We start from the raw sequence: 23,085 nt of genomic DNA, 5'->3' as shown, positions 1-23,085 counted from the left end.
ACTAGAGTCTCTCAAAATCTGACAAAAATCTTTTAAACTGGTCTTTGTCGATCTGAAATGAAGACAGATTCAGCAACTGCATGGCCTATTTCTCTCTTAAAATATTTTCAGAAACACATTTCGGTGAACTATTTTAGTACAATATGAGATCGTATTCTGAACAAGCCGCCATGATAGTCTCTTTGAATTTCCGGAAAAACCAGACACACGTGACGCGTTCGTCCAATCAGCTGTTTTCATTTTTGGGCGACAATACAGATTAGTGCCACCTGCTGTTATGGTTTCGTCGCTTTGGTGTGTTCCGAGGCACTTTTTAACCAACTCAGGGCGACTGATCAGTCCAACTGCCTTTTCTGCCGAGGGTCGGCTGTCTGGTTGGTGTGTCTGGGCCTTAACCTAACAACCGCGGTCCCGCATAAGCTGTCACGATGGTGGTTAACAACTAGTTCAATCAACCCAGGGTTTCCCAATCCAGCGCGTTCACATAAAAGAGGCGGTGTTTGCACAACATGACCAATCACAAACACCTACCAGAGCCGCATATTTTACATAAGAAGAGTAAACTATAATTCTACATAAATATGAAGAAGACAGACACGGTTTTGCATGCAAAACGCAATACATTCGCTGCTTCCTAAAACCGTAAGGAACGCTGGCAAAAAAATTGTCGATGCTGTAAATGCGTACATAAATACGGAAAGTATTCACAGCGCTTCACTTTTTCCACATTTCATTATGTTACAGCCTTATTCCAAAATTGATTAAATTATTTTTTTTTCATCAAAATTCTACACACAATACCACATAATGACAACACGAAAAGTTTTTTTTTAAAGGTTTGCAAATTTATTAGAAATAAAGAACGAAAATATAATATCTAGATAAGTATTCACAGCCTTTAATCAATACTTTGTTGTGGCACCTTTGGCAGCAATTACAGCCTCAAGTCTTTTGGAATATGAAGCCACAAGCTTGGCACACCTCTCTTTGGCCAGTTTCGCCCATTCCTCTTTAGAGAACCTCTCGAGCTCCATCAGGTTGGATGGGGAGCGCTGGTGCACAGCCATTTTCAGATCCTTTCCTAGATGTTCAATGGGATTCAAGTCTGGGCTCTGGCTGGGTTACTCTAGGACATTTACAGAGTTGTCCTGAAGCCACTCCTTCGATATCTTGGCTGTGTGCTTAGGCTCGTTGTCCTGTTGAAAGATGAACCGTCGTCCCAGTCTGAGGTCAAAAGCGCTCTGGAGCAGGATTTCTTCCAGGATGTCTCTGTACATTGCTGCATTCATCTTTCCTTCAATCCTGACTAGTCTCCCAGTTCCTGCTGCTGAAAAACATCCCCACAGCATGATGCTTCCACCACCATGCTTCACTGTAGGGATGGTATTGGCCAGGTGATGAGCGGGGACTGGTGTCATAACATAATGTGGCGGCACGAGAGCTGACAAAATCGAACACCGACAACGCCACCCTGGGAATTTCGTCCAGAGAATTAGTTGGAACCACTACTTACTAATGAATGATTTTTACTTCCAATTGCAAGATTGATATATTTAAGGTCACACAGGTCAGTATACAAAAAGGCGCCAAAGACGAGGTTCAACTTTCAAAACAATATATTTGTTTTTATTCAAAAATCAATACATTTAAAAACAATCAATTTAAAAACACATTCACACCAAAACAAGGGGAAGAAATAATTAGGGCTGAGGCTTACCAGTGGAGGGGGAGAAGGGAACGAAGACGGTAATGGATCCCAAGGAAAGTCACCCGTGAACACGCAAACTAAAACAGTGAACACAGCAAAGGAAAACGGGGAGACACAGCACACAGGAAAAGGGACACCAACACCACCACCTTCAGCTCTCAGCAACTAAAATGGGGAAACACACACACACACACACACACACTTAAGAGGGGTTCACTCCCCAACAATAGAGTCAAAATATTAACAAAAAATGAAAAGAGCAAAATGAAAGAAACAAAAGACACTTGTCAAATCAAAAGCTACTAATAGAAAAATAAACTCAATAGTAAAAAAGAAAACCAACAAACGTAACTTTTAACTAAATTGAAAAAAAAAAAACAACAAAAAGAGAAATAAACAACTTAATTCACTCCATTAAGGTAGGGGAGGCTAACCCCTTTAAAAACTCAGGCCCACATAGCAGTGGCCAAACAACAGTTGCTCAGTGGCCCCACAGCAAGCCTCCACAGCTGCGGCAGCGAATGTTTGAATCGTGTGTCTCAAAAACAGTCCACAGTTCAAATAGTCTGTAGTAAAATCGTGTGTAGGCAAAACAAACAGCCAGCGATTGAGATGCTCCGGCTAACTAGACTCTCCAGCAGCTTCAGTCCAATCCCTAGTAATTAAAAACAAAAATTAACACAGAATAAACCTAAACTATAATTCCTACCGCATTTAGCCCACATACCGTTCAAACAGCATTTGAATCGATCCGGAGGGAAGACGCCCCAAGAATGCAACGTGCACAGACAGCTATCAGTGCTACTCTCTTTGCATTACCTCGGCAAGGAGGTGGAATGGACCTGCCAGCCGAAGATCTACAAACGGTTGATACATAGTAAAATAACGGCCACGAATGATTAACAAATGAGTGCAGAGGCAGCCAAACCGCCACCTTACCTGACACCAGAACAGACAAATCACAGCAGTGAGCACAACCCGGAAGTGCGGCGTGCTCCCGTCCAACGAGTAAGAAATGCAGTGGGCGGGCTACTGGCCTTTTTTATACGTGGCTCCGACGTTATGATTGGCCAGAAGTGCGCAGGTAGTTATGAGCTAAGCTCATACTGCTACAATCACATAACACTTGGCATTCACGCCAAAAAGTTCAATCTTTGTCTCATCAGACCAGAGAATTTAGTTTCTCATGGTCTGAGAGTCTTTCAGGTGCCTTTTGGCAAACTCCAGGTGGGCTGCCATGTGCCTTTTACTAAGGAGTGGCTTCTGTCTGGCCACTCTACCATACAGGCCTGATTGGTGGAGTGCTGCAGCAATGGTTGTCCTTCTGGAAGGTTCTCCTCTCTCCACAGAGGAACCCTGGAGCTCTGTCAGAGTGACCATCGGGTTATTGGTCACCTCCCTGAGCCGACATTGTAATAGCCAATAACTATGAATCCTTTCTTAGAGAGAAGGCATTCCCGATAACGTTTTCAAATCTATACCCAATGGCAGAATTAATGAAAAGTTATTAAAAAGTAAATGAGGTTTACTCTTACTCTTTATATGAAGGGTATTGATGTTATGAGCAGCACATGTACCAATAAGCACATTAGAAAAAGCTTTCTAAATTTAAAGACATTTTTCTGGAATTCTCATTTTACTGATATTAAATGGCATAGGGCCTGGCTTGTTCCTTGTATATATTGTATTACAAACAAAATTAGAGAATTACACTTGAAAATACTGCATAATATATACCCTACAAACCTGTTGATCTCAAAATGTATATGATTGTAGCTTTTGTAAGACAGAACAAGGATCTTTAACCCATCTTTTATGGTTGTTCATTCTGTATTAGATTCTGGAAAGACTTTGAAAATGATATAGTATCTAAAACAACACACACATTCACACTTAAGCGAAAAATGTTATCATCTACTTTGAATGTAAAGATAGCAACATGTGTAATATTGTAAATATTTTTAACTTATTAGGTAAGTTCCATATTCACAAAGCAACATTTTCCAAAACAACTCCATGTTTAAAACTATTCCAAATTGAAATTGATATGTACTTTGAGTTTTTTAAATTGGTAACAAAAAAGAAAGGTATGTTAATAACTAATATCTACTCTAATATCTTCCTTATTTATGAATTATTATATTTATTTTTGTTTCAATAAATACTTTTTACAATATGTCACGTGTATTTATTTATGTAAATTTTATGTTTACGAACTGAGATGATTGACTGTTTGTAAATTGAATTCTAAAATAAATAGATAAATGAATAATTGAAAGCCATTACAATTATTTTTCTTAACCAACTTCAAAAATGCAAGTTTAAATTGTTCACACACTTTATGAAATGTGAAACAACTGGCAGATACTGATATCTGGTGGTGAAATTGTAAATATAAATGGAAATTCTGACCTTTAAGCACACTTGGCACTAGTGTTAATTTTGTCACCTATTTTTTATTTAGTTTTAGTCTTAGTCTTGTGCCAAATGTCCTTGTTAGTTTTAGTCATATTTAGTCATTCACATATCTTTTTTTGTTAGTCAAGTTTTAGTCGACTAAAAGTCTCGTCATTTTAGTCTACTTTTAATCAAAAGAGAACTCAAGGTATCTTAGTCAAGTTTTAGTCAACTAAAAGTCTCGTCATTTTAGTCTAGTTTTACCTGGTATCCTGGACAGACTACCTGACGGAGAGACCACAGTTAGGCTGTAGGACTGCGATCTGCAGCACCGGAGAGCCTCAGGGGACTGTGCTTTCACTATTCCTGTTCACCCTGTACACTTCTGACTTCAGCATCAACTCTGAGTCATGCCACATGCAGAAGTTTTTGGATGACACTGCAATTGTGGGGTGTATCAGGGATGGACAGGAGGACATGTACAGGAACCTGGTGGATGACTTTGTGCAATGGTGCAGGCTAAACCATCTGCAGCTGAACGCAACAAAGACCAAGGAGTTGGTGGTGGATTTCAGGAGATCTAAGCCACATATGCCACCAGTCTCCATTGAAGGGGTCAATGTGGAGGTGGTCAACACATGGACAACAAACTGGACTGGTCAGCCAACAAGGATACGCTGTATCGGAAAGGGCAGAGTAGGCTTTACTTCTGAGGTCATTCAATGTCTGCAGTAAGCTCCTCTGGATGTTTTACCAGTCAGTCATTGCCAGTGTCCTGTTTTATGCTGTGGTGTGCTGGGGAGGCAGAATTAAGAAGAGAGTTGCTGGGCGACTGAACAACTGCAGAGAAACGGACCATGAGTAGGATGCTGGCGATCATGGACAATGAGCATGAGCCTGTCTCTCTCAGCCCATACCACCATTATATCTCTGTCTGTTGTACACCTGACTGTCTTATGGGCTATATTAGCCCTCCTACACAATCTGGACTCTGATCATAACATCTACATCTTATAACTTATTCCCTGTTATATATTGTTCTTAACATATTATTTTATTTATATATATTTTATTATTTATTTTCTGTCAAGCAATTCTTATTCTATCAGGTTTACATTCTTGTCTTTTCATAGTCATAGTTAATATTTAATAATAGGCTATTGCACTGATCAATCCCTACACTGTTCTCTTTTGCACTACCACCATTGCACACAGTCTACCTTAGCACCTTTAACTCTTTAAATTTCTGTGAGTGATTTTTATAACTCTTTAATTTTCTGTGAGTGTTTTATATGTATGTGAGATATATGTGTGTATGTGTTTGTTGTGTTATGGTTGTCTAAGCTACTGGATGCCTAAAATTTCCCTTGGGATGAATAAAGTATCTATCTATCTATCTAAAAAAATCCAACATTCCCACTGTGCCAGACAAAAGGATCCCTGCAACATATCCCTGCTGGGGCCTCCCAATGGCTTCTTTAGCAACTCCAAATGTTTTGAGGCATCTATCAGGGCAGAGATAGAGGGGCCATGTTGGCTCTGGACCTCAGCAAACCTTGAGATTTCATAGATACCTTCCTGATAGAGAATAAAAGAATTGTGTTTACAATGTTGACTAAGCCATTCAATATGTATGAGAATTAAAAACTAACTTGGCGTATGCTTGGCTGCTTAGCCTGACAGCACAACAGTACCAGTGAACTATGGCAATCTGGTTCTATGTTGTCTGGATTCGTCCTGGCTGATAGGGTGACTTTATTGCATGCCACTGCACAATAGATCTGTTAGTTGCCTTTTATTCCAAGAGCACTTTGTTGGCTTGACTCTCTTGACATGATCAATTTCCAAAGTCCAAGGTTACTTTGTGTGTGTTATCATATTACTAAGCTGAGATTGTTGTTACTTAATCATAAGTACACAGATCTTGTTCGCCAAGGTAAAGGTAGGCGTGTCTTTATCTGGTTATGTAAGTAATGTCACAACCAATGTTGTGCGGAATCCTTTGTTTTTAAGTCGTCTGTAATGTTAGTAGTGTGTAGTGCAGTGTAAGGTCTTGAAAAGATCAGATCTTACTTTTTCTGCAGATTGAACTTCCTTTAATAATGTGGCTTTATCATTTTTTGCTGGGGTTTGACCTGAAAGGGCTTTTCCTGTTTATTTTTATATTTATCCTAATAGCAGACTTCCTAAAATTTAGGAATCCTCCAAATTATCCTCCAGGACCTCTGCCCCTTCCCCTTGTGGGAAATGTCTTCAGTGTAGACAGGAAACATCCGCAAATTTATTTTACTAAGGTAAGGTATAATAAAATCATATTTTGTGTGATTTAGTTTTGACACATTCTAATACATTCAATCTATTATGTGTATTATGTAAATGTTAAATCATTTAATATAACAATAACAATACTTTGCCAACGTACTAAAAAAAGCTTGAGCCATTTCAGTTATTTTTAATAGTTCACATAGTAAATGTACTTTACATTGTTTACACTCTTCAGGAAATGTGCAGTTGTGTTTAAACTACTTATTTTTATATAGAAGACAGATACTGACATCTGGTGGTTAAATTGTTAATAGAAATGTAAATTCTGATTTTGTTAACCTGGTTGCCCATTTGTTCCTCATTGCGCATTTGTAGATTTTGTTTTTGAACAATTAAAAAATGTACATGATGCAGACACTGGTGTGTTGTGATTCATTAGTGTTTGTTTCCAAATGTGTTGTCAACAGCTGGCTGACATCTATGGGAATGTGTTTAGTGTCCGCCTTGGCGGTGAGAAGATGGTGTTTGTGTCTGGGTACAAGATGGTGAAGGAAGCCATAGTGACACAAGCTGAGAATTTTGTGGATCGACCATACAGTGCAATGGTTGACAGGTTATACTCAGGAGACTCAGGTGTACAAATCTCTCCCTTTCTCTTGTCTCATGCTATGCAGGAATTAGTTCCCCTGAGTCCTTAACTCTATTTCTTCTGCATGCTTGCATCTAGGTGGTCTGTTCTCAAGCAATGGTGAAACATGGAAGAGACAGCGACGCTTTGCCTTGTCTACCTTACGTAGTTTTGGCCTGGGCAAAGGTACCATGGAGCAGAGTATCTGTGAGGAGATCCGACATCTGCAGGAGGAGATAGAGAAGGAGAAAGGTTTGCAAAATAAGCTCATAATGAGCATCTCTTCAGCAGTAAAGCATTGTCTAAACAGTGGCGTTCTCTCCTCCAGGTGAACCTTTCAATCCAGCAGGCTTCTTCAACAATGCTGTGTCCAACATCATTTGCCAGCTGGTGTTCGGGAAACGGTTTGACTACAACGACCACAACTTCCAGACCATGCTGAAGTATATGTCTGAAACTGTTAGGCTGGAGGGCTCTGTATGGGGTACGGTAAGTCATTAATATACATTTAGTTCAATCATGTTCAGAGGCACAGCATTCTGGTGGGATTGTTGGCAAGGCCCATGTCTGTGGTCAAAGTTCTTCACAAAATGTAAAGGGTGATGAAATGTGACGTACTGTTTTCTTCTGAGCAGCTGTATGAGTCATTCCCTGGAGTGATGAAGCACTTGCCAGGTCCTCACAACAAAATATTCAGCTACAACTACGCCATCCTAGATTGGATCAGTCAGGAGATAAAAAGTCATAAGAAGGACCTGGACCACAGCGATCCCAGGGACTACATTGATGCTTTCATCATTGAAATGGAGAATGTACGTTAACAGTTGCACTGCACAACACTGTGTAGCCCTTCCTGTCAATCTACCAGACACTCAATACTGTATTTTCTCTGCATTTCTGAATAGCACAAAGAGACTAATCTGGGCTTCACTGAGACCAATCTGGCCATGTGCACTCTGGATCTATTCGTGGCGGGATCAGAGACAACCTTCACTACTTTGCTCTGGGCTTTGGTTTTCCTTATCAAAAACCCTGATATTCAGAGTAGGTGACATGACAACTCTTTGCTCTCTAATGACTTTATATCGCGTGAAGGTTCAGCAAGCAACAAAAAAAAGCTAAAAGCTTAAAAGCTGTGTGTGGTAGTATGCACTACCAACATGGTAAAGACCCCATAACTAGGTTCTTGGACCGGAAAAACTTTGAAAACAAGAGTGAATGCAGGCATGAGGAATCAGCGGAAATGGGAAGAATATGGAATCCTGACAATAAGCTAATGTTATGCGTTACGTGTGTAACACACATCCATTTTCCATTCGTTACCAAGTCAAATATCCAAATGTCAGTTTAAGACTAACTATATTTCTGTTATTTAGGCCAAAGCAGTATCAGCACAGTATCCAACTTGTGTTATAGTGGAATGTGGATCAGTTTTAGGGCTATGCATTATTATGTTTCCACGTGTTTTAGCTTGCTAATGTAGCACCTCTAACTGGAATTAGAATGATAGCTACAGTATATATCTATTACCTAGGCTCTGAACAGTAATTGACAAGACTCACAGCTTGCAGGTTTATTACACAATCACAGTGTAATACACTATTCACAGAATTATTTTACCTTACATTAGAAAATACCCCAAAATAAAATAGAGCTATTTCATTTAGTAGAAATGAGGAAAGCTAAATAAATTGTCCTTGGAAAAATAGAAAATCACTCTACCCGGGTTGTAAACCAAAAACACATTCAAGTTTCCTTATCTGGAATCCATGGAATCCAGTTCAGTCCAATTCAGTTCAGTCACACCGCAGAAGAGAATCCGACACAGCTGGCCACACTGCGTCCAAACGTTCCTTCTGTGGAATATCACTCACTGGGACAGGCTCGCTATCGAAGTCGGTATGGTTTGGAACCAAACTAAATCCAGGATAAAAAAAAACAATCTGTACGTAGCAGTACAGAATAGATAAAAACAGTTATAATTCTTCTTTTTCCATATAGTACCTTATTTACTTTTATTTTCTCAATAAACCAGTTACAAATTTAAACCTATTAGCTATGGTTATGAGAGAACTGTTCAAATCACACCACGACTATGCTCCATACAAGTCTGTTTGACTAGAGACCATACTTTGGTCAAAACATGGTACAAAATTAAACAATAGCATTTCTTTTCCTAAATAAATGATGTTCCTTACAGGATTAATGCATTTTAAATCATAACATATAATGAACTGTATGCTATTAAACTATTAAACAACATGAAATAAATGCATTATTTCCCCATTAGTAATTATACCTCAGTGAAACACATTTAGAACACAGTACTTAGCTGAATGCTGAGTTCAGCAAAACACGAAATTCACACATTATGAGCTAAGTGCAATATAAACATCTTACAATACTCTCATGTCACTCAGATTTTTTTTTTTATAATAGCCTGAGATCTTAAAACCTAATAGTGTTTACTGATAGCATCACCTCATGTTAGCTAGCAATATGGTAAGCTAACGAGCACGTTGAGACAACAGAAACTCACCGGAGGTTTCGGCAGGAAAACACGGTGAAGAACAACAGAAAAGTGTCTCCCACAATGCAGTCCTCGAGTTAATAGTACAAAATTATAACTCCTGATTAGAATTGACTAGATATCTTACTGTTTTTTCTCTCTACTGTTTTCTCCCTCTACTGGCATCATGTAATTTGACACTCGACTAGTTAACCCTTTAGTGACAGCATATTCTATATGGGTTACACTAACACACAACTAACAGGTTTATGTCAGTATGCTAACATTTCACAATGCCAATGCCAACATGCTCATCATCATCTTCGTTTAGCATGTAAGCAATTCGCACTTAATTATATGAAGGAACAGACATGTACAAGGACAGCTGTGGGAACCACGGACGTGTAGTAGCTCTGTTTATACTATGCGCTTGGAGGACGTGTTGCACACATGGGCAGTACATTGCTGCACTACCATTTGTAGCACAGAGGCTGCGCCAATGTGTCTGGCCACTTTATTTCCTTCAAATTCAACTTCAGCAGAATTTAACACACCAGTGAAAACAAACTATAATTTGGGCTTAAGATGTCATTCACATGAATTTTTTTCTCAGCCTGTTGCTACAAGCTTTATTCCTTTAAATTTCTTGTTTTTCTAGACAAAGTCCAGGCAGAGATAGACAGAGTGATCGGACAGACCCGACTGCCCAGAATGGCCGACAGACCTAACCTGCCCTACACCGACGCTGTCATCCATGAGATCCAGAGGATGGGAAACATTGTTCCTCTCAATGGACTTAGAATGGCTGCCAAAGACACAACACTGGGTGGTTACATCATACCCAAGGTGCATTTAGTACACAGTCATTTTCAGTCTTAAAAGGATTATCTCTGTAATATGAGTTATGAATTAATTGGTGTTAACCTATGGATCTTTTTGTTTTTTTAGGGTACGTCCTTGTTGCCCAACTTGACCTCTGTGCTGTTTGACAAGACTGAATGGGAGACACCAGACACCTTCAACCCTGGACACTTCCTAGATGCTGAGGGAAAGCTTGTGAAAAGAGATGCTTTCCTGCCTTTCTCTGCAGGTAAACCACATTCACCTGAATTTTACGCATAATCTGAACCAGAATATAAATTCTACTCTCAGCTGTTACACCAAATGTGTGTTTGTGGACTCTTTAGGGAAACGCGTGTGTCTCGGAGAAGGCCTCGCCAAAATGGAGCTGTTCCTGTTTTTGGTTGGTTTACTACAGAAGTTCTCTTTCTCCGTTCCTGATGGAGTAGAGTTAAGTACAGAAGGAGTTACTGGAGTTACACGTGTACCGCACTCCTTCAATGTTTACACCAAGACTCGCTGAATTATACCATATCTCACTGAATCATTTTTCATCTACACAACGTGTAACAAACATACTGTAGAATGTAAAAAGAATGGATGGAGCTTCCAAGTCTGAAAAGTGAAGCTAATGCAGAATTGCCTTAAACCTTCATTCTCTTTAAGTTCCAGCAGGGGGGGCACTGGTTGCAAAAAGAAGCCGGCTTGTATAGAGAAGTCTTTTTCAAGATGAAAGATGAAGACGTCAATTTAGTAAATTATTGTCCCATTTATTTTTAAGAAAAGACGATAAAGAAGGTCATGTGTAGGCTGTGGCTAAACGCCACCTGTCAATCATAATCAAGGCATATCCATGGCATTTTGTACATTAAAAAAGCCAAACTTGTGTTTTTACTTCTTGGAACATTTATGCTATACATGCAGATGAACGGCGCCAGTACCTGGAGGTCTAGCCAATAGCAGTGTGTGAATGCTATTGAAGGGCGGGTCTTGGCGTGGCCATAGTGGGAAAAAATATTGCAACCCGGTCGGTCAAATGCCTGAAAGATGAGTTTATCTATAGATCTATAGATCTACCTGTCAAGCCGCTCGTGATCGACTAGTTATGCTTTCAGAGACGGTGAGGGGGTTCAAGAGCACTCCCTGTCTGTGGAATTTTTTAACATTTCTTCACGAGCCATCCCAGGCGCATTTCCCCGGCTTCAGGTATGCTTTGAGTATTACAGACCCGTCCGTCGCTTTGTGTCCACTCTCTCTGTCAAAATAGAGGTGAGCAACGAGGCTGATAAGTGTAGCAACTTCAGTTAATTTTAGTGGACTCGCTCTGCTGTGGGCAGTGACGCGTTGCATCCGTGCTCTACCTCCGATGAAGAACAGCGTAGGCTACAGCCACGTCTAAACTTTGTCAGAGACCAGAGACCCAAATGGTCCTCTGTGTCTGTCAGACGGTCTGAATGAGATACTACCATATCAGCAGAGCAATAATATGCACAGCAGACTATATTACAACTCTCCACATTTTGGAGAACACAGATGGGAGGAGTTATATTTTGAATTTGCACAAAGTTGTAAACATGAGCAGAAATCTGATGTAACACATCTGAGCTATTGAAGTCCAGGGGTTTATAAATGAATTAAAATGAATTAATGTATGATTCACATGAATAAGGATTAGAATAGGATTTATAGGATTATAAATAGGATTAGAATGTATGTAAATCAGTTTTTCTCCTTCTTTAGAATTTCAGTGGTCCTGGTAGATCCCTTTGGTAGACCAATGTTAATTTAACTTTGGGTCCCTGGTCCCTACACTGAGAACCACTAGTGTGTGTGTGTGTGTGTGTGTGTGTGTGTGTGTGTGTGTGTGTGTGTGTGTGTGTGTGTGTGTGTGTTGTAGTAGTAAAGAGAGAGAATGGGAGAAGAAGTTTGTGTGAGGTGGACCTGGTCATCATAGACCCAAATCTTCTCAGCTGTTGCTACTGTCATATGCTGCACCGTCTCTTCATGTGGCACATTATGTTTGGCACATTGTATGGGTCACTTCTTATATCATAACAAGGTAATACAATGTGTAATCAAGTGATGACTGATTAACAGTAATGTAAATGCTAAATGCCCTAATACCTGTTGATACTACAACAATGCAAAGTTTGCAGTTTTGCACATATCATGTAAGACTCGATTTCTCCATTTCTTTGCAAAAAACTCTCCAGAAAGTGCCATTTAATGGTTTATTTAAAAAAAAAAAAAATCCCGGGGGGGCATACCCCCGGACCTCCCTAGGGAGAACCCCCCCTGAAATTTGGATTTTGAATACGTGTGGTAAGTTTGTGAAGGGCAATACAGATTTTCATAATGAACTACAAACGTTACACACTGGGGCTTTAACAGTTGTGAAAGCTGTAGTAACAAATAATTATAAGCACTTCTGTCTTATTTGTGTCTCACTAAATCAGTTGTTCACACAGGCATGTTTAACTTCTATCTTTGGACATGTTACGCTGTTTGTATGCACAAACAAACGGCGTAATGTCTTGTTATCAACTAGTATTGCTAACAATGGCTAACTGGGCTAGAGTGAATGAAAACAATGAAAATCTGACTCGTAAATGGAACACATTTGGGGCGGCCTCTAGCTCACCCAGTAAGAGCGCTTGCCCCATGTAGGCTGAGTCCTTTGCAGCGGCCTGGGTTCATCCCCCATCTCTCTACCCCTTTCATGTCTATCCACTGTTGCTATAATAAAAAGGAAAAAGCCCCAAAAAACAATCTGAAAACGAATGAAGAAGAAAGAAACGCATGACGTCATTCCGGCTCCAGCTTCTGAGTTCTGAGGTAAATGGAACGCATTATTAGCCGTGTCATCCTTAAAAGCTTCACCCTCTTATCCAACAATTGTCACGTCCGGTTTCAAAAAGACAAGATGGCTATTGCCAAATTGCCAAACGTCACTGCTCCATCCATTATTTTTTACAGTCTATTGTAACAGAACGCTTTAGGAGAGAAAGCTGTAATTATTTTTCATTAACCTTTCACCTTGTTTGATTGTCTCATGTAGGCCTACGGTTTATTCTCTCTGCCAGTAATATACTTGTAATAAAAGTTGTTTTTATATTTAAAAAAAATCTTGTAATAATGACACTGTTTGTAAGACATTTCCTTTTGTCCTTGATTTCATGCACAACCTTTCTTTAAAATTACAATCAAGCTGTGTTTGTTGAGAGTCCTTTGTACCGTAATCATGATCAGTTGTAACGTATAAGACATTGTTACACTGCCTGGGCACCAGGGGGCAGTGGAGAGGAATCACAAGGGTTGTAGGGGATAGTTTGGGGAAGTGAATAAAGTTAAGCCATGTAAATCTACCCGGGTGCGTCTTTATTTGATATCTTAAGAACCCAACACTACATGGTGTCAGAAGTGTTGCTACAGTAAGTGAAAGGATAGCGAACATTTTATGAGAAGAGGGAGGAAGAGGGGAGAAGCTCAAGCCAAGCAAACTTAGCAAGCATGTCGCACTCGCAACGAGGACAGCAAGCTGCCGAGCAACGTGGGCAAGAACAGAATGACCCTCCCCAACCTCCTGCTTAAGCAAAAGTGGATAAGATGGTTTGAGCACTTCAGAGTGGCTAGTGACCTAGATAAGTCATTAGATGCTAACCAGGTGAACATACTAATATAATGCATGGGTGACAAGGCAGATGAGGTGTTAAAAGGGCTAACATTAACCGCTACACAGAAACTGGTATACAGCTCTGTCAGAGACGGCTTCACAAATTTTTTCGTGCCAAAGAAAAATGTGATTTACCAACGAGTTAAATTTAACCAGCAAGGTTAATGTCTGTCTAATGTTTGAAGTTCTACCATGGTTACCTTGTTTCAAGCCATTCTAGCGTGGTATAGAAAGCCTGCAGGAATACTCAGCTCAATTTGTGCCAGTTGTCATTAATATTGAACGAGTTAAGATGCTTGACTCTGATTGGGTAACAGCTAGCCAATGAGAGCCTGGTTATCAGCATCCTTTACCCAGCGCAACTGGGCGAGCTCATGAATAGTAATGAGTAGTAGGTAACATGATTTCAGACTGACCAGCTTTTGTAATTGGCCTGATTTCTCTATTTATTTCTTTTCAGTGGCTAGAGCTGACAGAGGAGGTAGCAGTTCATTTTCACATTCACAACATAACACAAACACATATGGACCTAACATATTTGAAAAAATGCAAGTAAAAACAGTTTTCTGTGGCAGGGCACCTTTAAGCAACTGTAAGAAGGCATTCGGAAATGTCAACAGATGACCGCATCAGCGCACACCGGGCAACAAGCGCACGTTAACACAGGCGTGCACAAGAGGCCCAATCATATAGCCAATTGAAATTCAATTAATAAATGGCCCAAACTAACAGAACAAAATCCCAAAAATTCACAATATAGGTTATGTGGACCTAGGTCTCTTAATGAAATTCAAATCAACATGAGTGTCCCCAGCAATGTAAAAATTGACGTTAACACAAAAGCAGCTTATTGAAATGAAAATCACTATTAACATTTTCCTTGAAAACTGAATAGGCTACTAAACTACATGAAGCTACTGCAACATGGGATCTATTTACATAATCCATCCATCAAAGTTTAGGCTAATCCATATTCTTATGCAGAAAAAGGATTTAACGGCCCTGGCATGGCCCATAGGGGTCCATAGGGAGGCAGCCCTTCTGGCATTTGCCCAGATTCCAGATGGCCAGTCCGTCACTAGGCCTAAGGATTATGCTGAGCTAGCCCGGATGAAGGGCTAAATCATGAAGGCCCTCTTAGTGTTAATTTCGTCAGACGAGACGAGACTCAATGACCTTTTTTTCCATGACTAAGATGAGACGATGACGAGACTGCGCCAATGTCCAAAACGCTGACTAAGACTAAATTAACATGAATTAATGTTTCATTTCCGTCTACAATCGTCTCTACTTTTCCATCATGAGATAGAATATTCAGCTGTTACTAGGGTTGGGTACAGAGACCTGGTGCTAATACGGCACTGACCGGTGCCTTAACGACCGTTATCTACCGGACCGAATAGCAACGCGGATTCCAGTACCACTTAAATGCCTGCGCTTCTCTCTGATGCTCCTAAACGGATGTTAGAGGCAAACGAAACATCGCTGCACGGGACGCTAGTTAACACTACACTTGGCAGCAGGTAACGTTAGCCTACCGTCAGCTAGCAGCTGGAGTAAACACGGTTAAAATGCTGACAGCTAAACGGTGTAAAAGTTTGTCTGTATTTCACTGTGTAGGATTCCAACAGGGGGACGTACGACAGTCTGCAGCTGCCATTGTCTGAAAAACAACACATATGTTGGGTTCACTTCAAACTCACCTTGCCACCTCACCTCGTTTAACAGGAATTTACTGGTGAAATAAGGAAGACGATATTTATACAACTTTATATAATTTATTTTTATATAACTATTTGACTGAAATGGTTATCAGAAATAATCTCAGAAATAATTTTTTATTTAAATTTGTTTTTGACTAAAACTTGACTAAGATATATTGAGTTCTCTTTTGACTAAAACTAGACTAAAATGACGAGACTTTTAGTTGACTAAAACTTGACAAACACAAAAATGTGAATGACTAAATATGACTAAAACTAACAAGGACATTTGGCACAAGACTAAGACTAAATTAAAAATAGGGGACAAAACTAACACTAGGCCCTCCTGGACCCAAAAGAAGATGTACTTAACGACTATTACTTACTTGCCTGTTAGGAAAAGACATTCAGTGACTCCGGGGCGGTCCCTAAATCCTCCAACACCAGAGCTTAGGAGGAGATGAAAAGGTATCTGGAAACCTCCCCATTATCACTCTCAAAAGAACCCCACATCTGGTGGAGGAGCCATGTCTTTCCCCTCCTGGCTAAGTTAGCTAAGCGCTATTTGTACCTCCCTGGTACTAGTGTTGCGTCAGAGAGTGTTCTCAACTGCCAGAGACATCGTAACTGCACAGCGGAGCATGCTCACTCCAAAACACGTAGACCTGCTTCTGTTTCTGCAAAAGAATGTACAGATTCCAGCCAGTAGTGGACTATGAACTGGTTACACACACACACACACACACACACACACACACACACACACACACACACACACACACACACACACACACACACACACAAAATTATTGCCACAGCCCATATAGAAACACAGACAGCAATTATTTTATCAGTTTCAACACTGAAACTATGCATCAGATTTCATTTTCATATCCAATCAGTTCAATGTGCCGTTTCAGGTTTGCTGTGGATGTGACTGAAGTGCAGATTTTCTTTTTGAAAGCCGGCGGGCAAAGTTTGCACAGAAATGTAAGATTTTTCGCATCCTCACCGACCTTGTCATAAAACTCGTTAAAATGATCATACTATGCCAGGCACGGCGCCAGGATTCCAGTTTTGGATGGGCCAGACCAATTGTGGATGGGCCTTAAAGTAAAAACGTTATCAAATCTCTGTTTAACCTAATACAAATGACTGACTAATATACAGTTATATTATATATATATATATATATATATATATATATATATATATATATTATATGTGCTTACATAATAAAGATTGTAATAGATTGATGCTCTTTAAATATGTTGTTGCATTGTAAAAATCTTCGGTGCAAAGGATGGACCTATAGCCGCGTTCGCTCTCCTTGGTTCTGACCAAAAGAAGAGCGCTTTGGAATCTCCATTACGCACCATATCTGGCTATGCTATAGCGCATCTCTCCTGACCTAAGGCCTATAGACTGTAAAAGTGGTCAGGAATCAAATATTTCCCCAAAACATAGTTAGTTCGTATAACATGAGGCAGAATATTTCACAATTCTGTTCAATTGTTTTAAGTTTTCAACAATACAAATCAACAACACTGCCCGACAGTTTCAATCAATACTCAAACTTGTTCATTGACGTCATCTGTCATGAAAAACAAGACTCAAGTTATTTCCTTACTTTAGTGTGATGATTCATGTTATAAACATGTTTAACAAAAATAAATAAATCACATTAACAAGCCCTAAAGCATCATTGGCCATAACAAGAGAAAACCATGAGGGAACAACAACTTGACAACACTAACAAGCTGTTATAGAAATAGAATTGTAAAACGTTTCCAGTTGTTTGCTGCTGCTAATAGGCCTCCGATCTAGATTATAGAATCGATTGCTTTTTTATAATTTCCATCTGCTATTCCACCACTAAATTCACTATTGAGACTTTTTTATGCGATAAATTAACTGTGTAGAGTTTGAATATGGGCAGTTTTACAAACGTTGATGGCCAACTGCACATTTTCTCCGATGTTGTCAGAAGCTTCACTCTGACGAGACAGCCAGCTGGTGGTGGCCGGGATCGCCTCCCTGCTGGCCGGCCAGTGATGCAAACAGACACCGCTGTTAGCTGGAAGTCTGAAAAAGTAGCCTACACAGGCTGTACAAAAGGGCATCAATCAGGAGTGATTGTTGTGAGTAGGCTACATGTTGGAGAATAGCGCGGACACGCACCTCACACTGCGCGCACCACCCGGAGAAATAAGTGAGAGAAAGAAAAAGGAGAGGTCGCAGTTCGGACGATGACTATCCGGTTGAGATTGTGTGTGTGTGCGTCCTCGAAATCTGACCACCCCTAAACACACGTAAGCAGAGCTACCCACACCCATGTTTCTACTGTTGCTTAATTAAATATAACATCAATAGAGAGAAGTTGTCTGAGTCCGTGTTTTAAACAGACACACCTGGGGCGAAGTTGGAAACCAGAATCAGCCTTAAATCCAGTCCTAATCTAGTCCTCACTAACACAGGCCCAATTATAGTAACTACATTCAGTAACACTTCACTGTTGTTGCATGAAATGTGGTTTGTGTTTAGCCTACATCATCATTTTCTATCATGTGAAACAAGACCCAGCCTAGTGGTGAAGCTGCAGACAGATGCTTAACAGTGTGCTCCTCAGCAGTCTGCTACCCTGCTGCTCATAAGGTGCCTCTGCACTCCTTTCGTTTCAGACCCTCCCACCAGCCTTTGGGCCACGCCTCCTCATTTACATTGACATATGTCAAGTCCAAACGAAAAGGCAATGTTAAATGAAAATTAAAATCCAATGTTAAATTGAAATTCAAAAGCCAAATATTAAATGAAAATTAAAATCCAATGTTAAATTGAAATTCAAAAGCCAAATATTAAATGAAAATTAAAAGCCAATGATAAATTGAAATTCAAAAGCCAAATATTAAATTCAAAAGCCAAAGCCAAATGAAAAATTTAAAAAATAATAATATTTTTAATTTGATCTCGCTTTGTTTTCCCTTTGGACTTTCAATTTCTCTTTAGACTTTCAATTTGAATTATGAATAAATATTTCCTCCATACAGAGCAGCCTTCACATACCTTGCTGTTATCCTCTGGCGGTCCTACACAATTAAACTCCCTAAAGCAGAAGAAGTGACCGGATACTTTAGCACTGGTTGAGTTGCAGGTTCATCCACGGAAGACAGATCCACAGGGCTATATCATCCACTCGCGAGGCAGAGACAGAGGCAGTAGCACCGGCGCTGGTCGCGCTAACCGCGCAGGTCGCGCTAACCACGCTAACCGCGCTAGCATCCTGGGGTGGCAGAGACAAAGATGTGCTAGGTGTTGTGGATCTCAGCTCTCCTTCATCTCCTCAACAGCGAGACCCGCTCTGAGACCGCTCGTGAACATTTAAGGTACCTAAAGAACGACTGTTGCAACATTGTCCTTTACTGGAAATGATTTTCACACTTTCAGATCACTTGGAGCTAGCCTAGCATACCGACAAGCTACATCCATCCCGAACCTCACTGTCTGCTGAACTTGCGCAGAAACATAAAATAGACATGACCAGCTTTTTTAAATTGTTTTTGAAAACTAAACATTTAGACAATTTTAGCACAAATTATTATGATTATTTGCAGATTTTTAATAATTCTTCACCAAATTATAATATATTAATTAATTAATGTTTTTTTGAAGAAAAGTTTTGGGTGGGCCTGTTAACGCCGTGCCTGTACTACGCCTGCTTGCTGCTTTGTCGCCTCCATGCTGCTGTCGCCTCCATGCTGCTTTTGTTTTGATGACGCATGCGGCGGTGCGACACTGGTGGCTGGTGTTGCCAGATTGGGTGTTTTTTCCGCTACATATTAAGGCCTGTTTACGGTGTGTTTTAGCTGGGTTTTCGCCTGGAAGGCGCTATAGAAATCTGGCACCCTATTGAGCGGAGTTAAACTGAGAGAGCGTGCCGTTCACAGACACCAGAATGAACGAGTTCACAGTAACGTTCATCAGGCAGTAATACAGTACGTTCAGTTCATGTTCGCCCCAAAATATGAACGAGTTCATGAACTAAACGTTCAATGAACGCATTCAGGCACAACATTGATCCTCCCGTCTGTGGACCAGACCCTAGGCTATGCTGTTTGGTGCAAAGATATTCACAAAACTGGATGCCAACATGGGGTTTTGGCAGATCCCATTGTCAAAAGACTGTGCCCATTACACCACTTTTATCACCCCATTTGGGCGCTACTTCTTCAACCGCTTACCATTTGGTATTGCCTCAGGTCCAGAACATTTTCAAAATGCATGAAGGGCACCAGGGAATAGTCAAATGCTGTGACCGAGCCAAGCAATCCGTGTGGTGGCCTGGGCAAAACATCCAGATAGGAGAGCTGGTGTTGAAATGCACGACAAAGAACGTCCCCAGTATGCACTTGGGTGTTATTTAACTATTTATTTATTATTTATACATATGACTGTATAATAAAATATGTGGAGTATAGTTATATCATTTAAAAAGCATTTGTTCTTGTTGACTGAGCTAAAGTAGTTTGCCTACTGTTGCTCTAACATTCCTGAGGGAGGCAGCAGAGGAAAATATATAAATGATTCTGTCTAATAAACTATGGGATGGGATTATCAGATTTTTTCTATTCTAAAGAATCCGTTCTAGTTTAATCATTTTAATCTATTTTATTTCAATTGAAATTTTATTTTATTGTAAGATTACAACATGAGCACAAACTAAAGTCTGCAATTTTAAGTTTCAACAAACATTGAAACATACATTTATAAACAGGAACTGGAACAGGCGATGAAAAATTTGTTAGGGTTGCAAATAGATTAGCCAATAAAAATGGGGACAAAAATCACATTGACAAATAAGACACAAAGTACACCAAACTAAATTTAAGAAAGAGAAAAAATGAAAATAAATAAATAACAATTTGCTTGTTCAGTCACTTCACTGCCACAAACAGTCAGTTGCAAGCAAAAATGACCCTCAGTGTATGTTTAGGGACTCTAGGTAAGACATGACATGGTCATGGACTAGGTATGACATCTCTGAGGATTTCAATCCCGACTCTGCGGCCTCCAAGAGGGTCAAACTGCTCATCAATTTGTTGAGTCATCACAGCGTGATTAAGGTTGGATAAGGAAAAGGCCTTTAGGAGTGGGGACAAAGACAGAATTAAAGAGGCGAAGTATAAGTTTAGCAAGGCGGTGAAAGAAGCTAAATGACGAGAAGCTCCATCAACAGTTCTCAGCCAACGACTCTGCGTCTGTCTGGAAAGTCCATCCATCCATCTTCGTCCGCTTATCCGGTGTCGGGTCGCGGGGGGAGCAGCTCCAGCAGGGGACCCCAAACTTCCCTTTCCCGAGCAACATTAACCAGCTCCGACTGGGGATCCCGAGTTCCCAGGCCAGGTTGGAGATATAATCCCTCCACCTAGTCCTGGGTCTTCCCCGAGGCCTCCTCCCAGCTGGACGTGCCTGGAACACCTCCCTAGGGAGGCGCCCAGGGGAAATCCTTACCAGATGCCCGAACCACCTCAACTGGCTCCTTTCGACGCGAAGGAGCAGCAGCTCTACTCCGAGCTCCTCACGGATGACTGAGCTTCTCACCCTATCTCTAAGGGAGACGCCAGCCACCCTCCTGAGGAAACCCATTTCGGCCGCTTGTACCCTGGATCTCGTTCTTTCGGTCATGACCCAGCCTTCATGACCATAGGTGAGGGTAGGAACGAAAACTGACCGGTAGATCGAGAGCTTTGCCTTCTGGCTCCCGGTAGATCGAGAGCTTTGCCTTCTGGCTCAGCTCTCTTTTCGTCACAACGGTGCGATAGATTGAATGTAATACCGCACCCGCTGCGCCGATTCTCCGACCAATCTCCCGCTCCATTGTCCCCTCACTCGCGAACAAAACCCCAAGGTACTTGAACTCCTTCACTTGGGGTAAGGACTCATTCCCTACCTGGAGAAGGCGTTCCATCGGTTTCCTGCTGAGAACCATGGCCTCCGATTTAGAGGTGCTGATCCTCATCCCAACTGCTTCACATTCGGCTGCGAACCGACCCAGTGAGTGCTGAAGGTCACAGGCCGATGATGCCATCAGGACCACATCATCTGCAAAGAGCAGCGATGAGATATCCAGCCCACCGAACTGCAACCCCTACGCCTCGATATCCTGTCCATAAATATTACAAACAGGATTGGTGACAAAGCGCAGCCCTGGCGGAGGCCAACCCTCACCTGAAACGAGTCCGACTTACTGCCGAGAACCTGGACACAGCTCTCGCTTTGGTCGTACAGAGATTGGATGGCCCTGAGTAGAGACTCCCTCACCCCATACTCTCGCAGTACCTCCCACAGTATCTCCCGGGAGACCCGGTCATACGCCTTCTCCAAATCCACAAAACACATGTAGTTGGGCATACTCCCAGGCTCCCTCCAGGATGATTGCGAGAGTGAAGAGCTGGTCCGTTGTTCCACGACCAGGACGGAATCCGCATTGTTCCTCCTCAACCCGAGGTTCAACTATCGGCCGAACCCTCCTTTCCAGCACCTTGGAGTAGACTTTACCAGGGAGGCTGAGAAGTGTGATACCCCTGTAATTGGCACACACCCTCTGGTCCCCCTTTTTAAAAAGGGGAACCACCACCCCAGTCTGCCACTCCTTTGGCACTGTTCCAGACTTCAATTCAATTCAATTCAATTTTATTTATAGTATCAAATCATAACAAGAGTTATCTCGAGACACTTTACAGATAAAGTAGGTCTAGACCACACTCTATAATTTACAAAGCCCCAACAATTCCAACAATTACAGTAATTCCCTCAAGAGCAAGCAGTGCGACAGTGGCGAGGAAAAACTCCCTCTTGGGAAGAAACCTCGGACAGACCCAGGCTCTTGGTAGGCGGTGTCTGACGGGCCGGTTGGGGGTGTGATGAACAGTGGCGATAATAGTCACATTAATAGTGGAAATGGATGTAGCGGGGAGCTGCAGGGTTCAGCAGGAAGCAGCAGGGGTTCAGCAGGAAGCAGCATGACATTGCAGGGCACCGCTGAGCTCGGCAGGGAGTGCAGCAGGACCACGGCGACAGCTGGAACCAGGATCTTGGTGCCAACGTTCTCCAAGGAAATACGCTGGGGGAAAAAAACATAAGGACTCCGGGGAGTAAACTCCCCAGAAGCTAGGATTAGTAACAAGCATTTCTGGGACTACACACAAATAGTAATAGTAAAAGTAAATAGAAAATAGAAAAGGAGAGGAGAGAGCAGCTCAGTGTGTCAGAGGAAGGAAGTCCCCCGGCAGTCTAGAACTATAACAGCGTAACTAAGAGAGACAGGTCATAAGGAGAGGTAGCTTTTTCGGGCTTAGAACTGTC

General features: G+C 41.2%; 1 protein-coding gene and 1 long non-coding RNA gene across 3 annotated transcripts; one reads left to right on the top strand and one right to left on the bottom strand.

The window, feature by feature from the left end:
* The first annotated feature begins 6,207 nt into the window (after window positions 1-6,207).
* On the top strand, window positions 6,208-10,932 carry LOC114560943 (cytochrome P450 2J6). The gene is made up of 9 exons (XM_028586570.1): window positions 6,208-6,399; window positions 6,838-7,003; window positions 7,098-7,250; window positions 7,327-7,487; window positions 7,634-7,810; window positions 7,904-8,042; window positions 10,166-10,353; window positions 10,456-10,597; window positions 10,695-10,932. Exons 1-9 carry the CDS (start codon window positions 6,208-6,210, stop codon window positions 10,868-10,870), a joined length of 1,494 nt encoding a protein of 497 aa, XP_028442371.1. The 3' UTR covers window positions 10,871-10,932.
* On the bottom strand, window positions 6,629-9,921 carry LOC114560945 (uncharacterized). 2 transcript variants are annotated; one of them, XR_003693286.1, is made up of 3 exons: window positions 9,538-9,921; window positions 8,721-8,941; window positions 6,629-7,222 (listed from the first exon to the last, which is right to left on the bottom strand). It is a non-coding gene; the product is annotated as an uncharacterized LOC114560945 (long non-coding RNA). The 2 variants fall into 2 exon arrangements; XR_003693285.1 differs by lacking the exon at window positions 6,629-7,222 and having other exon boundaries at window positions 8,557-8,941.
* Window positions 10,933-23,085: the final 12,153 nt, after the last annotated feature.

The sequence above is a fragment of the Perca flavescens genome, chromosome 9 (genome assembly GCF_004354835.1).
Source record: "Perca flavescens isolate YP-PL-M2 chromosome 9, PFLA_1.0, whole genome shotgun sequence".
Taxonomy (NCBI): domain Eukaryota; kingdom Metazoa; phylum Chordata; class Actinopteri; order Perciformes; family Percidae; genus Perca; species Perca flavescens.
This window is presented reverse-complemented; position numbering and strand designations above follow the sequence as displayed.